At 44.7% G+C, this 14,684-nt stretch overlaps 1 protein-coding gene across 1 annotated transcript in view; it reads left to right on the plus strand.

Annotated features, from left to right (window-relative positions):
- The window catches only part of LOC135220975 (synaptosomal-associated protein 29-like), a 181,961-nt gene that overhangs the window by 48,254 nt on the left and 119,023 nt on the right, over positions 1 to 14,684 (plus strand). The window contains exon 6 of the mRNA XM_064258662.1: positions 2,014 to 2,124. Within this exon, the coding sequence (XP_064114732.1) occupies positions 2,014 to 2,124 (111 nt within the window). The remainder of the gene's footprint in view (positions 1 to 2,013; positions 2,125 to 14,684) is intronic.

Genomic DNA, 14,684 nt, shown 5'->3' on the forward strand with positions numbered 1-14,684 from the left:
ATTGTGAAACCTAGCTGATTTTTGAACCCTTAAGATTACCATTGGGTACTATTGGGTATAACCTATTTTTTCTTTTCTGTATTTAAAAGGTGGATAAGTTTCAAGCATACGTATACTAGATATTATTAAGGGTTGTAATCAGGTTTTATTGTAGGTAATTATAACACTCAATAATGTATAGTACAGAAGCTTAAGACTCATCTATCTTTCAAGTATAGAAAAGAAAAAATGTGTACGGTTATACCTAGCGGTAAATTTTAAGGGTTCAGAAATTAGCTAGGTTTCACAGTCCTTGGATTCTGTTAGATATCAAAACTTATAACATAACCTTTGTATTACTGAAGTTTAAAAGGATTTTGTTAGCTGTTAAAGGATGGTGTCTGAATCAGTGGGGAGTGGTTTAGATAACAAATAAGTCTTTCAGTGAAAAAGAAAGACTAATGTGTCATGAGCTTCCAAGTGTGGTCGGTGACCAGCTTCCACCTCGTATATGCATGAGTTGCCAGATACCACAGATTCTTTGCATTACAATCTTTGATTGTTTTTAACTGGTTTCCTTCTGGTGCTAAGATTATTCTATTGTTAAGACCAAAGGTCTTTGGGGCCTCATGTGAGAGAGAGGCAGTACTTATTCTCTTGGAAGTCAAGATCACAACTAGCTCATGAGCCACCTGCGCCTTGATTTTAGCCTGTATAAAAGTTTTCATTAGTAAACTTATGGGCTATAGAAGTAATGGAAACTCTTTCCTGCCCAATTCCTTCAAATTGATGGCAAGTAATATTGATGCTCACCATACAGGGGAGTTATATGGTAGTTACATCTGACAACATCTTCGAGGGTTGCGTGAGAGAGAGAGAGAGCGAGAGAGTAAGTGAGAGCATTGTTGGGTTTTTTGTAGTTGTCAGGAATAGTTGAAAGTTTAAATGTTTTTGTGTGTTTGATGTGTCGTGTTCGTGCTTGGTGTTGCTGTATGGTAGTGTCTAAGTGCGTATGTGTATTTTGAAGAGTGTGAGTGAGCGAGCTATCGAGAGAGAGAGAGAGAGAGAGAGAGAGAGAGCATAAGTTTTGGATGGATAGTTAGCAATGGTTTGCTTGTTGGGTGATTGTTTTGGGTTGTCTGCTGGCGCAGTTGCTGGGTCAGTCAGCAAGACAGTCTGTAATGAGCTATTGTGGAGGACAGAGGTAAGGTAGTCTATTGATGGTCAGTTGTTGTTGTGTGATTTGATTAATTTTGATATTGTATAGTTGTTGTGCATGTGTCTGTCTGGTTGTTGTTGAGGTAAAGTGTCTGTTGTGTTTGATTTTGTGTTTTGGTGTTTACAAGTTGTTTGTTGGAGACAGTGTTGGCGGTTGTTTGTGTATTGGTTTGTCGAGTTGTCTTTGATTGTTTATGTAGTGAGTTGTGTTTCTGAGTTGTATAATTTGTTGTGTTGTTTTCGAGTTGTTGGTATTTGTTTGTGTAGTGATTGTTATGTTGTTTTTTTGGAGTTCTTGTATGGGTTTGGTGCTTGTCTGTCTTTGTGTATTGAATTCAGTGAGTGTTGTGTCTCAACAACTATATCCAGCGGACAGCACAGCGTCTCGCCCTGATTATCTCGAGTCTAAGGTGAGTACATGTGTTTGTGTTTTGTGTGTTCTGTGTCTCGTTAAGCCAATTGTCCTGCGTAATTAGTAACATAAAGGGGAAAGTGTGGCTGGGGGAACTATTTGTCAGCCATGTTCGATAAAGTAAATATGGGGAGATTTTGTTGCTTGCTTTGCTTTGCTTGTGATCCCGCCACAACCATGAGTGGATCCATCCACCACCCAAAACCTGTTAGAGGGGATCCATCCATTAAGGGTGAAAATACTTTAATTATATTGTACATATATCATTGCATTCATTATTGTGTAATGAGTCACTGGATTTAAAATTTTTTGTTATTCAGTTTTGACATTCTTTATATATTACTGCATTTCTAGTATATTTAAAACTTGTTTAACTATGTAGTATTTTGTTTTATTTCTTTCAGCACTGCGTCTAAAGGGCCTTGAAGAAGAGGAAGACGATGTAGAGATTAGAAATATGGATGATTTCCGAACCAATGCAAGAAGAGTTAATGCACAGCTTGATTCTGATTTAGGTAAACTCATGAAAATTTGTCATTTCTACAAAAAGTTTATTATAGAATGAATAATATAAAGTCCCCATTGTGGAAAAAATGTTATTCTTATGGGGATACAAATCATTGCCTTTTATATCAAGAATTTCCATCAGCACATGCTGGAATGGCTATTGAACTTGTAGTTAAGGGGGCAGTAAGTAGGATAATACCCCAACTCACCTACTGAAAGTAGCCACTTTTCCTTTAGCTTTCAAGTAGTGAGGACATGCTTCCTGCTGTCTCCCTGTGTGCCCATTGGACTGAATATCTTACACCCTTGTTGTCTTTGCTGTCACTTTGAATTCTTCTTGTACCATGTACCCTCTTAGACAGGAGGATGGTTCCCTCCCTATTCTCCCATGCTCCCTGAGGCTCACACTGGGATGGATCTGCGTAGTGAGGTGCCAATTTACTGCCTGGTGATTAATGTACCTCAGATATGGGTGTTTGAGTCTGGGATTTTACTCTTGCCCAATTTCATAGTTTGCTCCACCTCTAGCCGCCCCTCTGTCTTCCTAAAGACATCCTGGGTTGGGAAGACTGGACACTGTAGCATGGGTGCGTGGTCCTTGACCACTTTTCACCCGATATACGCACATGTTGCCAGATCTGACAAGATTCCTTGCTTTTCATCTGCGATTTAACTGGATCCAGCTAGGCGCAAGAAAATTATCCTAGTGTTAAGACCGAAGGTTCGTAGCTATGAAAAATACAAATTGTCTTAGAAAATTTGTCATTTTTTTTGTCCCAATGTCCCATTCCTGGGAGTAATGATGGGTATTTATTTTTCATTATTTTCGGGATGTTTTGTCTTACACCTTGGCTTCGTGTGTCAAATGAGTACTGTAGGTGTGTCCCCTGTACAGGAGTCAAAACTCGTCAGATGCTAAAAAGTGAAGGGTTTTCCTTCCAGTACTCCAAACTAAAACCCCAGGTCCTTCATGAAGAACCTTTGGTTTGCAAAAGGCATAAAAAAAAAACAACCTGCCTGGAACCACCAGCTAAAGTTCCAGTCGGAGAGGTCAGTGAAAAACTTTCAAACTTCGCATCAGGAACTGAAAAGTTCCGAGACTCTGCTCCACACTCTGGATGAGAGAGAGAGACCCCGTCCCTCCGAGACTATACAGGGTGCCAAACAAATCTTCCTTGCTACTCTATGCAGAGATTTTGCTGGGATAGTAAAGCACTAAGGCTAGGCTGTGAGGGAGCAGATTACCCTTCATTGGAAAGGAACAACACCATTGATGGCAGAAATGCAAGTCCCATATGACTAATAAAGTATGGATAACCCAACAAAGTGTTGAAATCCAAGGTCTTTAACTGAAGACTGACTTACGACAGCCCAAATCATACAACATAGCTTGACAGGAGACTGTCTCTGCAAAAGTGAATAAGACCGTGACCATCTGAACTGGCTTGCTGGCCAGAAGGAGATCTGTGAATCAGCAGCACTGGATGCTGTATGACTACCAGACACGAGGAGTAGCCCAGGTCAGTTTAAAAAGATGAGTGATCAACATTTTTGATTACCCAAAGAGAATAAGGTTTAATGGGGAAAGTGTATTATTATTATTATTATTATTTGTAGGGAGCAGATCTTCTTTGATACGTTTTGTTAAAAATAATGGCAGTTTTTAACAAATTAATCTTATACAGGGTCTTTTCAATTCTTCTGATAATTCATTTTTCTGACTGAGTTAGGTTATTGAGTAGAATTCCAATATTCATAATTAGGATATTTGTCAAAATTATTTTATCAAAAATATTTTATTATATATTTTGCTTATAGAATGGATATAGAAACCAAGGCCAGTGACTTCAACAGAATCTGGTATTTTTGGCATTTTCTTGTTTACAGGTATTATGTATCCTTGTACTGCTGGTAGGGCTCCTACAGGGGCTGGTGTAGTCTGCATGTTTCGATCATCTCCATGGTCTTCATCAGGACATTGGTGAGGATGAACTGGATGAATTCTGGGTTCAGATAAGGTTTTATAGGAGGGGTGGGTGGTGTCAAATTTAGTGCTTATTTATCATTGGATGCATGGGGGCATCCTTCTTGGCCTAGGCTGTCTTTCTTGCGTTGATGGTTGGGGCTGGTCTTGCATGCAAGACCAGTGTAGTACTGAGAAGGGGCAGGCGAATTCTGCTCTACAGAATTCACTAAATTTTGATTGGTGCTCGCATTGCGTTGGGTGCTCGTTGCCAGCCCTATGACAGCTGTAGGGAGCAGAAAAGTCTCTTTGGTGATATTCATTGATGGCTTTTCTTTTCCTATATGCAAGGCTTCTAAGAGGGGCAGTTGGCAATGTTCTGTGACTTGATCAATAATATCAATATTTGGGATAATGTCTTGTCATTTAATTCGATGGTTGTGGGCAGTTTTTGCATGACTGAAGATCGCTCCATCTTGGGCATGGCAGGAAATTCTTTTAGAAAAATGCATCATGGTCATCCCGATATAACGGCCAAGACATCCTTGGATGGAGCATGAATAACAGTAAATCACGTTGGTTTTCTTAAGAGGGTCCTGCTGAGGGGCAGCTGGATTGTTCTTTATTATCAAACTGCTTGTTTTTCTGTTCTTGTAATGAATTACTAGATTGATCTTCTTCTCGGGGTTGGTGGCGCTGACATTCTCCTCAATGATTTTTCAGAGGGCACTTGTCATCTTTGTACTTTCAGTGGAAGAAACCTCTATACAAGAGATCTATATGCTCAGGAACGTTAGGGCGCGGCTCCTGCTGGTACCAGTTTTCGACATTCTTGCAGATATATTCTTCTATGGTTTAATTAGTGTCCATTATCAACAAGGACCTGGGCAACACGCTTGGAGTTTGTCGTGGGTGTCGTTCCAGGAGGAGCAGTGCGAGAGGACCCTCTTGATGTAGGCACTGATGATAGAGCTTATACCTCTCTGGGCACTCACTCTCTCCATTGAGACATACTCAGGTTCGTAGGTTTAGTGTAGACCTTGGTGAAGAAATGGGCCCCTTTCTCTTTAACTAGGATGTCGAGAAAAGGGAGGCGGCGGTCTTGTCTATGTTCGATCGTAAAGGTGCGGCTGCTGTGTTGGGGGAAAGCGCGCCTCAGGTCTTTTATTTCTTCCCGTGAATCAGCAATGACAAAGGTATCGTCGATTTACCTCACGTACATTCTGGGTCTTCGAGAGTAGTAGCCAACCCAGAGTGTACCTCCCGCGAATCAGCTACGATGAAGGTATCATCAATGTACCTCCATACATTCTGGGTCTTTGAGAGTAGCAGCCAACCCAGAATGTATGTGAGGGACATTGACGATGCCTTTGTTGTTGCCAATTACCAGGAAGAATTAGAAGACCTGAGGCGCACTTTCCACCAACACAGCAGCCTCACCTTTACGATTGAATTGCTGCCTCCCTTTTCTTGATGTCCTAATTAAAGAGAAAGAGGCCCATTTCTTCACCAAGATCTCCACTAAACCACTGTGTTATTTGAAGGAGAATGCAGGGGAGGCTGTATAGGCCCAGTGTGGTTCCTCCAGTACTTGAGTTCAGGGTACAATGTAAACAACCTTTTAATACAACAGGTGTCGACAACACTGGTGCATTATGGGTTAAGGGAAATGGACAGAGCCCTAAGTAGGCATACAGTTACCATCCGAGTTACGACCTAGATCCGTTCCGACCAACAGGTCGTATGTCAGAATGGTCGTTAGTCGAAAATACCAGCCAAAATGGCCGACACGTGGATTATAAGTACTCGGTTAAAGTGGAAGATTATACTGTTACTCCGAGGACATATGATATTGAATGTGTTGCATTTTTAATTAAGTAACCTTTTCTGTTGAATAATATTATTGTGTATATACAAGCGTGTTATTTATCATTTTTTTGTTTATGCCTTTTAGTTTCACTTTTATAATTTTATCATATATTTCTGTTGAATAATATTACTGTACATATGTATATACAAGCTGTTTATTTATAATTTTTATGCCTTTTAGTTTCACTTTTATGCATACTTTTTCTGTTTGAATAATTTATACTGTTGTACTATACGTACAAGCTGTTTATGTATTTATCATTTTTATGCCTTTTAGTTTCACTTTTATCATTTTATCATAGAGATATTTTTAATATTATACTGTAGGTGCAATGTATTTAGCTTTTTTTTTCAGTTGCTTAGTTGATATACTACGTACATACATCTTAATATAATATGGTTTGTTCATGAAACTTACCTGACAGATATATATATAGCTGTATTTCTGACGTCCGACAGAATTTCAAAATTCGCGGCACACGTAGTGGGGCGGTCAGGTGGTAGTACCCATTCCCGCCGCTGGGCGGCGGATATCAGGAACCATTCCCATTTTCTATTCATATTTTTTCTGTCGCCGGTGCTGCAAAACATCTGTTTACAGTACCTCCGTCTAGGATTTTTTCATTATCTCGCTTAATATTATCTGGATTGACTTTTGGTATCGACTTCTGGATTGTTGGATTGGCACGCGGAATAGTGGATTGGTTTTTGATTTTGGATTGCTTTTCTAGATTCAGTATGTCTGGATCAAGTTCGGGAAGTTTCAGAGTGTGTGTGAGGAGTGAATGTAAGGTGAGGCTTCTTAAACCTTCAGTTGATCCTCACACAGTTTGTATGGATTGCAGGGGGCATGTTTGCGTGTTGATGATCGGTGCAATGAATGTAAGGATTTGGATGATGATAAATGGAGGATGTATGAGACCTATCGGCGTAAATTAGAGCGCGATAGAGTCAGGAGGTCTTCCTCCAAGGGCAGCTCTACTAAAGGTAAGGATAGTAACAGTTCTCCTCCTCTAACACCAGTAGATTTTGCCCAACCTAATCCTGTTTTGTTGCCCTTCGGGCCCCAGTGCTGTGTCTGGAGAAGGTAACACCCTTTCTCTGATTCTAGAGTCTATTCGTGCTCTCGAATCTAAAGTTTTTGGCCCTAGAAACCGGCCCAGTGAAAGTTTGTGTTTGTCGCCCCTAGGTTTGTTGGTGGAGGGGGCGTCAGATCACGGGCCCCATAATGCCTCTAGGCCTAGACCTCTATCGGACTCCCAGGACTCAGGGAGTGGTATGTCGAAAGCCGCAAGAGGGTTACGGGGGCTCCCCACCGATCTGGCGTCCCTTCGGCAGGCCTTGTTGCTAAATCCCAGGCTGCCAAGGAGCGCGCACGAGCGCGTATCCTGAAAGATTGCTTTTCGTCCTCCGAAGCGTCCTCCCCGCGCAAGGGGTGGAGCGCTCGGAGAGACTCGCGTCCGTTGAAAAGGACTTTTCGCTTTGAGGACGCTTCACGTCCTATGTCTCCTCCTTTCGTCAGAGGACGCTTATGACAGCCTTTCCTCCTCAGAGAGAGGAAGGCTTTCTACCGATGAGGACGTTCGTTTCCACGCACAGGCGTGTTCACCTGAGAGGCAGATAGCTGTACCTGCTAGAAGGAAGGAGGCGTCCCCTCGCCCCTCGCCTTCTCGCAGTCTCAGTCCTGCCCCTTCTTTTGCTCCTTCGTCACCTACGAAGGATATCCTTGTGTCCCTTCAGGACCAGATACGTCGCTGATGGCTCAGAGGACTTGCCCAGCAGCAGTCGAGCCTAAGCGTAGGAAGGACGTTCGGCTGCCCGTCAAGAGGACGAAGCGGCCCTCATTCTCTCTCAGCTCGCTCGTCTCTCTCTCCGCCTCCGGATCGTCAACGTTCTCGCTCTCCTAGCAGATCTTTTACTCTCTCAGGAGAAGACGCTCGTCAGGACGCTCGGCGTTCGAAGCAGGACGCTTTACGCTCTCGGCAAGTAGCGGTTGAGGACGCTCGGCAGGACGCTCGGCGTTCTAGACAGGACGCTTTGAGCTCTCTTCAAGACTTTTAAGGACGCTCGGCAGGACGCTCGGCGCGCGAAGCAGGACGCTTCTGGTTATAGACAGGACGCTTTTGAGGACGCTCCGCAGGACGCTCGCCGTGTGAAGCAGGACGCTTTTCGAGCGAAGCAGGACGCTTTGGAGACTGCAAAGCAGGACGCTCGCTTGTCTAAGCAGGAACGCTTTTTGGCCAGCCTGCTCGTCCAGGAAGCTCGCGCTTCCCTTTCGTAAGGGAGCTTTCTGTTAAGACAGTTAACGTGGCTTCTAAGGATGCTTCTCTTTCGGAAGATGTCCGTGCATCTAAAGATCAACGTACGCTTGCTTCCGTACCTGTAGTGGATACTTCCAACCAACGGAAGTCTTTATTCAGGATTGAGCCTAAGGACGTACTCCCTCTCCTGATAGGCGTTCTCCAGTTCCTCTTGAGGGAGGAAGGGGAGCTTAGTAGTCCAGGGAGTTCCGTAGAGGAAGAACAGCCGGTAGCTTCAGCTGTCTCGGACTACAAGGTTCTTGTTAGGCTGTTACGTTCAGCATTTGGGGACAAGTTCCAGCCGACAGCCCCTAGGTCTCCTCCCTCACAACTTTCGTCGTCCAAGACCGTAAAGACCCCTGAATTCGTCGAAATGAAGACGTCTCTGTCGACCAAGAGGACGTTTAAGAAACTTCAAAAGACTTTTATGTCCAGAAGGAAGGATCAGGGCAAGACACTTTCGCCCATCCACCCTCTAGACTCGCCGGGAAAGGAGGAGTTTGGTATGAGACCAAGGAGGATGTGGGGATAAAGGTCCCTTCGTCCGCGTTGGGTGACTTCTCCAGTTTAGTGGACGCCCAGAGGAGGTCTCTCTTAGCGTCTGCTAAGGTGACCTGGACTCCGGTTGAGACTGACCACCACTTGAAGGGACTTCTTCGTACCCTTAATGTTTTTAATTTCCTAGACTGGTGTCTGGGAGTTTTGGACCTTCAGTCTAGAAGTCCTGATTCTCTCAGTCTGGGGGGAGCTGTCCAGCGTGTTGTCATGTATGGACAAGGCCGTCAGGGATGGTTCGGAGGAGCTAGTTTCGATTTTGGAACTGCCTTCCTGAAGAAAAGAGCACTGCTGTGCAATTTTACTGCTAAGTCGGTATCTCCCGCTCAGAAAGCGGAATTGCTCTTTGCGCCTCTTTCGGACCATCTCTTCCCCCAGGCTATGGTAAAGGATCTTGCACAGAGTTTGCAAGAAAAGGCGACCCCAGGACCTCTTGGTTCAGTCTTCAAGACGTCCAGCGGTTCCTTCCACGTCAACATTCAGCAAAACCCCCGCCCCGAAGAAAGTCAAAACCCTTTCGCGGGGCACCCCCCTCCGAGAGCAGCTCCTCGAGGGAGAGGTTTTTCGAGAGGAAGAGCTTCATTCAAACCGAAAAACAGCAAATGAAGATCTCGTCCTTCAGACACCAGTCGGGGCCAGACTGGAATTCTTTGCGGAGTCTTGGAGGCAGAGAGGAGCGGTATCCTTGGACCCTCAAGATAGTAGAACGGGGGTACAAGATCCCTTTTCTTCATCCTCCTCCTTTGACTTCAACTCCCAGAGACCTCTCTCCATCCTATCAGGGAGAGAAGAAAAGTGTTTCTTTTCGATCTCTTAGACCAGATGGTCGAAAAAAGAGCGGTGGAACAAGTCTTGGACCTAGAGTCACCGGGCTTCTACAACAGGATTTTCCTAGTGCCGAAGAAGCAGTCGCAGGTTGGCGCCCGGTCCTGGATGTGAGCAGGCTAAATCTTTTTGTAGAAAAGATAAAGTTCAGAATGGAGACGCCTCAGTCGGTGCTGGGAGCATTGAGACCTGGCGACTGGATGGTGTCTCTAGACCTGCAGGACGCATACTTCCACGTCCCAGTCCACCCTCTTTCAAGGAAGTACCTGAGATTCGTCTTGGACAACAGGGTTTGGCAGTTCAGAGCCCTTTGTTTCGGTCTCAGCACGGCCCCAATGGTTTTCACAATGATTATGAGGAATGTAGCGAAGTGGCTCCATTCGTCAGGAATCAGGATATCCCTCTACCTCGACGATTGGCTGATCAGAGCGTCGTCGAGGCAGAAGTGTCTGAAGGACCTTCAGTTTTACGCTAGCCCTAGCAAAGTCTCTGGGTCTGTTGGTCAACACCGAAAAGTCGTATCTGACCCCGACACAGTCCATCGTGTGTCTGGGGATTCAGTATGGATTCAGTGGCTTTTCGGGCGTTTTCCATCCCAGGAACGTCAGCGACTGGGGTTAGAGAAAGTCGCAGCCTTCCTAGAGGAGAAGCTTGTTCGGTGAGGGAGTGGAATGAGTCTGCTGGGCACCATTTCCTCACTAGAAAAGTTTGTCTCGCTGGGAAGACTGCACCTCAGGCCTCTTCAATTCTTCCTTGCGGAAGAATGGACGTCGAAAGGGGACCTGAATGCGATCCTAAGGATCTCCAACGAAGTAAGAGTACACTTAAGATGGTGGCTCGACCCTCAGAAGTTACGAGAGGGCCTCTCCTTAAATCTTCTGATGCCCCGACCTAGTGTTGTTCTCAGACGCTTCCACTTCCGGTTGGGGAGCAACACTAGGGGGGGAAGAAGTGTCAGGCTCCTGGAGAGGGGAACAGGTAGCCTGGCACATCAATGTAAAGGAACTGGCAGCGATATTCCTGTCGCTGCAGTTCTTCGAAGAAAAACTGTCAAGCAAGGTGTTCAGTCAACTCGGACAGTACCACAGCCCTTGCGTATCTAAAGAATCAGGGAGGGACTCGCTCCGATCCCTTTTTTCTCCTGGCGAAGGAAGTTCTGCTATGGGCGAGACGCAAGGCACATCAAGATCCTGACAAGATTCGTGGCAGGGGTTCAGAATGTCAGGGCGGACCTTCTTAGCCGCCGGAATCAGATTCTACCAAACAGAATGGACCTTGCACCAGGAAGCTGTCAAAGTTATGGAAATTGTGGGGACGTCCTCTAGTAGACCTGTTCGCTACATCAAGGACGAAGAGGCTTCCTCTGTATTGCTCCCCGTTATGGACCCAGGGGCAATTGCAGTGGACGCGTTGCTCTGGAACTGGACAGACCTGGATCTTTACGCCTTTCCCCCATTCAAGATCATGGGGGACGTAATGAGAAAGTTCGCAGCGTCAGAAGGGACAAGGTTGACTCTGATTGCCCCAATGTGGCCAGCAAGAGAGTGGTTCACAGAGGTCATGACGTTCCTTGTGGACTTCCCAAGAACGTTGCCCTGGAGGAGAGATCTACTCAGACAGCCTCACTTCAAAAGGTTTCACCAAACCCTCGCTCTGGCCCTGACTGCGTTCAGACTATCGAAAAGCTTGGCCAGAGCGAGAGGCTTTTTCAAAGGCAGCTGCGAGAGCAATCGCCTAATGCTCGAAGAGCCTCTTCAAAGAGCTGTCTACCAGTCTAAGTGGTCTTCCTTCAGGGCATGGTGCAAGAAGGAAGGAATTTTCCTCCTCTTCCACGGACCTCTGTGAATCAGATAGCAGATTTCTTACTCTATCTAAGAAATGTGCAAAAATTGGCAGTTCTACAATCAAGGGTTATAGGAGTATGTTGTCTGCCGTTTTTCGCCACAGAGGAATGGACCTCTCCGACAATAAGGATCTGCACGATCTCTTAAGGTCGTTTGAAACTACCAAAATTCCACAAGCAAGACCGCCCTCATGGAATTTAGATGTGGTGTTGAAACATCTGATGCTAAGTCCCTTTGAGCCTCTCCATGAAGCTTCTCTAAGGGACTTAACGAGGAAAACGCTTTTCCTAACTTCTCTGGCGACGGCGAAGAGAGTTAGTGAAATCCAAGCGTTCAGTAGCCTAGTGGGTTTCAAGGAGACAGCGCTGTCTGCTCGTTGAACCCTTCTTTCTTGGCTAAGAACGAGAACCCGTCTAATCCTTGGCCAAAGAGCTTTGAAATCAAAAAAGGAATATCGAGTCTCGTGGGTCAAGAACCAGAGAGAGCCCTGTGCCCTGTCAGGGCTCTCAAGTTCTATGTGAATAGGACTAGAGAGATAAGAGGTCCCTCAGGTAATCTCTGGTGCTCGGTGAAGAGACCGGATTTGCCGTTGTCGAGAATGCTGTTGCTTCTTCTTGAGGGACGTCATTAAAGAGGCTCATTCATCTTGCCAGAAGACTGATATGAGCCTCTTTAAAGTGAAAGCTCACGAGGTCAGAGCCGTAGCTACCTCTCTTGCCTTCCAAAGGAACATGTCTATCAGAGATATTCTTGATAGCACCTTCTGGAGGAGCAATTCCGTATTCGCCTCACATTACCTCCGGGATGTGAGGACGATTTACGAGAACTGTAGTTCTTTGGGACCTTACATTTCGGCAGACACAGTTTTGGGGGCTTGAAGGTAGCTCTCTCCCTATCCCTTAGCTAGTTAGGTTAGTTTATTGTGTTTTTTGGTTGATGGTGAGATCTTCTGTGAAAATCTCCCATTCCATGGTGTTAATATCAGGGGGTTTTTTGTTTTGCGTTAGTTGGTCAGGTGGTGGTCGGTTGCTGTGTTACTGCCATATGTTTGCCTAGATGGTCTTGTCGCATTGTGGTCACGCCCCCGTTGACAGAGCATCCAGAGAGCGCCAGCACTACAGGTCAACACCTGGCTGGCAACTCTGATAAAGCATAAGCAGGCTTTAGGAGACAGTAATCAACATAGTCTACTGCTATCAGGTAAGGAACCAATAAGTTAATCTTTTATTTTAATTTAAATTTCCTAAAAAATCCTAGTCTGTCTCTACCCACCATCCGAAGGTGTGATTCAGCTATATATATATCTGTCAGGTAAGTTTCATGAACAAAATGTTATTGTTATAATACAATTAAGTTTGTTCATACTTACCTGGCAGATATATATACTTAGAGTGCCCACCCTCCTCCCCTCAGGAGACAAGGGCCATGAATAAATATGAATAGAAAATGGGAATGGTTCCTGATATCCGCCGCCCAGCGCGGGAATGGGTTACTACCACCTGACCGCCCACTACGTGTGCCCGCGAATTTTGAAATTCTGTCGGACGTCAGAAATACAGCTATATATATATCTGCCAGGTAAGTATGAACAAACTTAATTGTATTATAACAATAACATTTTTAGAAATAAAATATTTATTACTGCAGTTGAATTTATTATACAAAAATACAAATGAAGATCAAAATATGAAAATAGAAAAGTTACAGTTCAAAAATAGAACATACAGTACTGTAGTACAAAATAGAAAATACATATGCATGTAAAAAAATAAGCAAAACAACACTCAAAATTAATGTTCACTGGTGCTTGGTTCGACGTCATCAACACTTTCTTCATACGCACGGTCGAAAGAAAGATCAGCTGTTAAGTCAGGCGAGGCAGGGGATGGGGAAGGGGTGGTTACTGCGCTGGCCGATGTAGGGGAGGGGGTGGCTTCGATGCTGGATGAGGCGGGCTTTTGTGTTCGTTTGACAAACATGCTAAGTGTCGTTTGGATCTTCTGCTTTTTCTTTTCATCGTAGATTTCTTTGTATGGCCTCATTACTTCTTGCATAGATCTCTCTATCCGGGCAAACCGTTCAACATTCGGATCCATTCCTTCCAATTTATGCAGCATTGTATTAAGCATTTGTATTGGGCTTCCGATAATCCCTTTACAGTAAACTTTCGTTCGGGCTCCTCCTCTTCTACAACTTCTTTTCTCTCTCTTTCGGTTCTTCTTCAGCTTTCCTTTTCTTCTTTCTATTGCTAACAGTTCTTCATTTGTTAATTCCTCAGGTTCTTCACTTATCAGTTCTTCAATTTCTTCTTCATCACATCCTAACAAGGCAGTTTCGTCCACATTAAAAATCTGTTCAGGCAAATATATCCTTCTTTGCACAAATTTAGGTTTATCAAATTTCTTCTTCAACGAATAGCCGTTAGCAGCAGGCGCATCATGCTATAGGCAGCCTCGCCTTTCGTCAGAACATGGTGCACTTGGTACCAGATCTCGAATCGACGAAACCACCCATCACTCGCTATAAACTCCAACGAAGCATATTCTTCACCTCCTTTCTCTTTTAACATTTTAAATAAACTTGTTGCCTTGCTTTGCACTGCTCGCAACATCACTTGCACATTTCTTTGTCTATTATCTTCCAGCCGCTAAATAACAACTTTTCCATGTCTGCTATCGGTCCTTCACGCTGTTTGGTGATAATAGTTGACTTGATTGGGGCTGCTCCTTTCACTGCGTCCTTAATCCTTTCCTTGTCCTTTAGAATGGTGGAGACCGTGGAGTGGGAGAGATGGAGACTTCTGCTTATACAATTAACTTTCATCCACCTTCATATTTCTTGATTACGTCCATCTTCATCTCCAACGTCAGTGCCTTCCTAGCTTCTTGGCAGAATTGCATTCTGATGAGTCAGACTTCTCTTAGGGGCCATGGCAAAGGTGTAATGAAAAAAATTTTCCTGCTACAATGTTACAGTACTGCTACAATGTCTAGACAGTGAGTGAGGTGGTTGGGATGAGTGTCTGGGATGCTGTGCTGGCCGGCGCCGTCGTAACTGTCATACCGCGCCGCACGCACTACGCTACCGCGCTGCCACAGATAAACGCCGCCAAAAATATAAAAAAATAGACCCCTGTCGGACACTGTCGTAAGTACGGGTGGACGTAACTCGCGCAGGTCGTAACTCGGATGGTAACTGTATACATTCTGGGT

Source organism: Macrobrachium nipponense, chromosome 2, assembly GCF_015104395.2.
Source record: "Macrobrachium nipponense isolate FS-2020 chromosome 2, ASM1510439v2, whole genome shotgun sequence".
Classification (NCBI taxonomy): Eukaryota; Metazoa; Arthropoda; class Malacostraca; order Decapoda; family Palaemonidae; genus Macrobrachium; species Macrobrachium nipponense.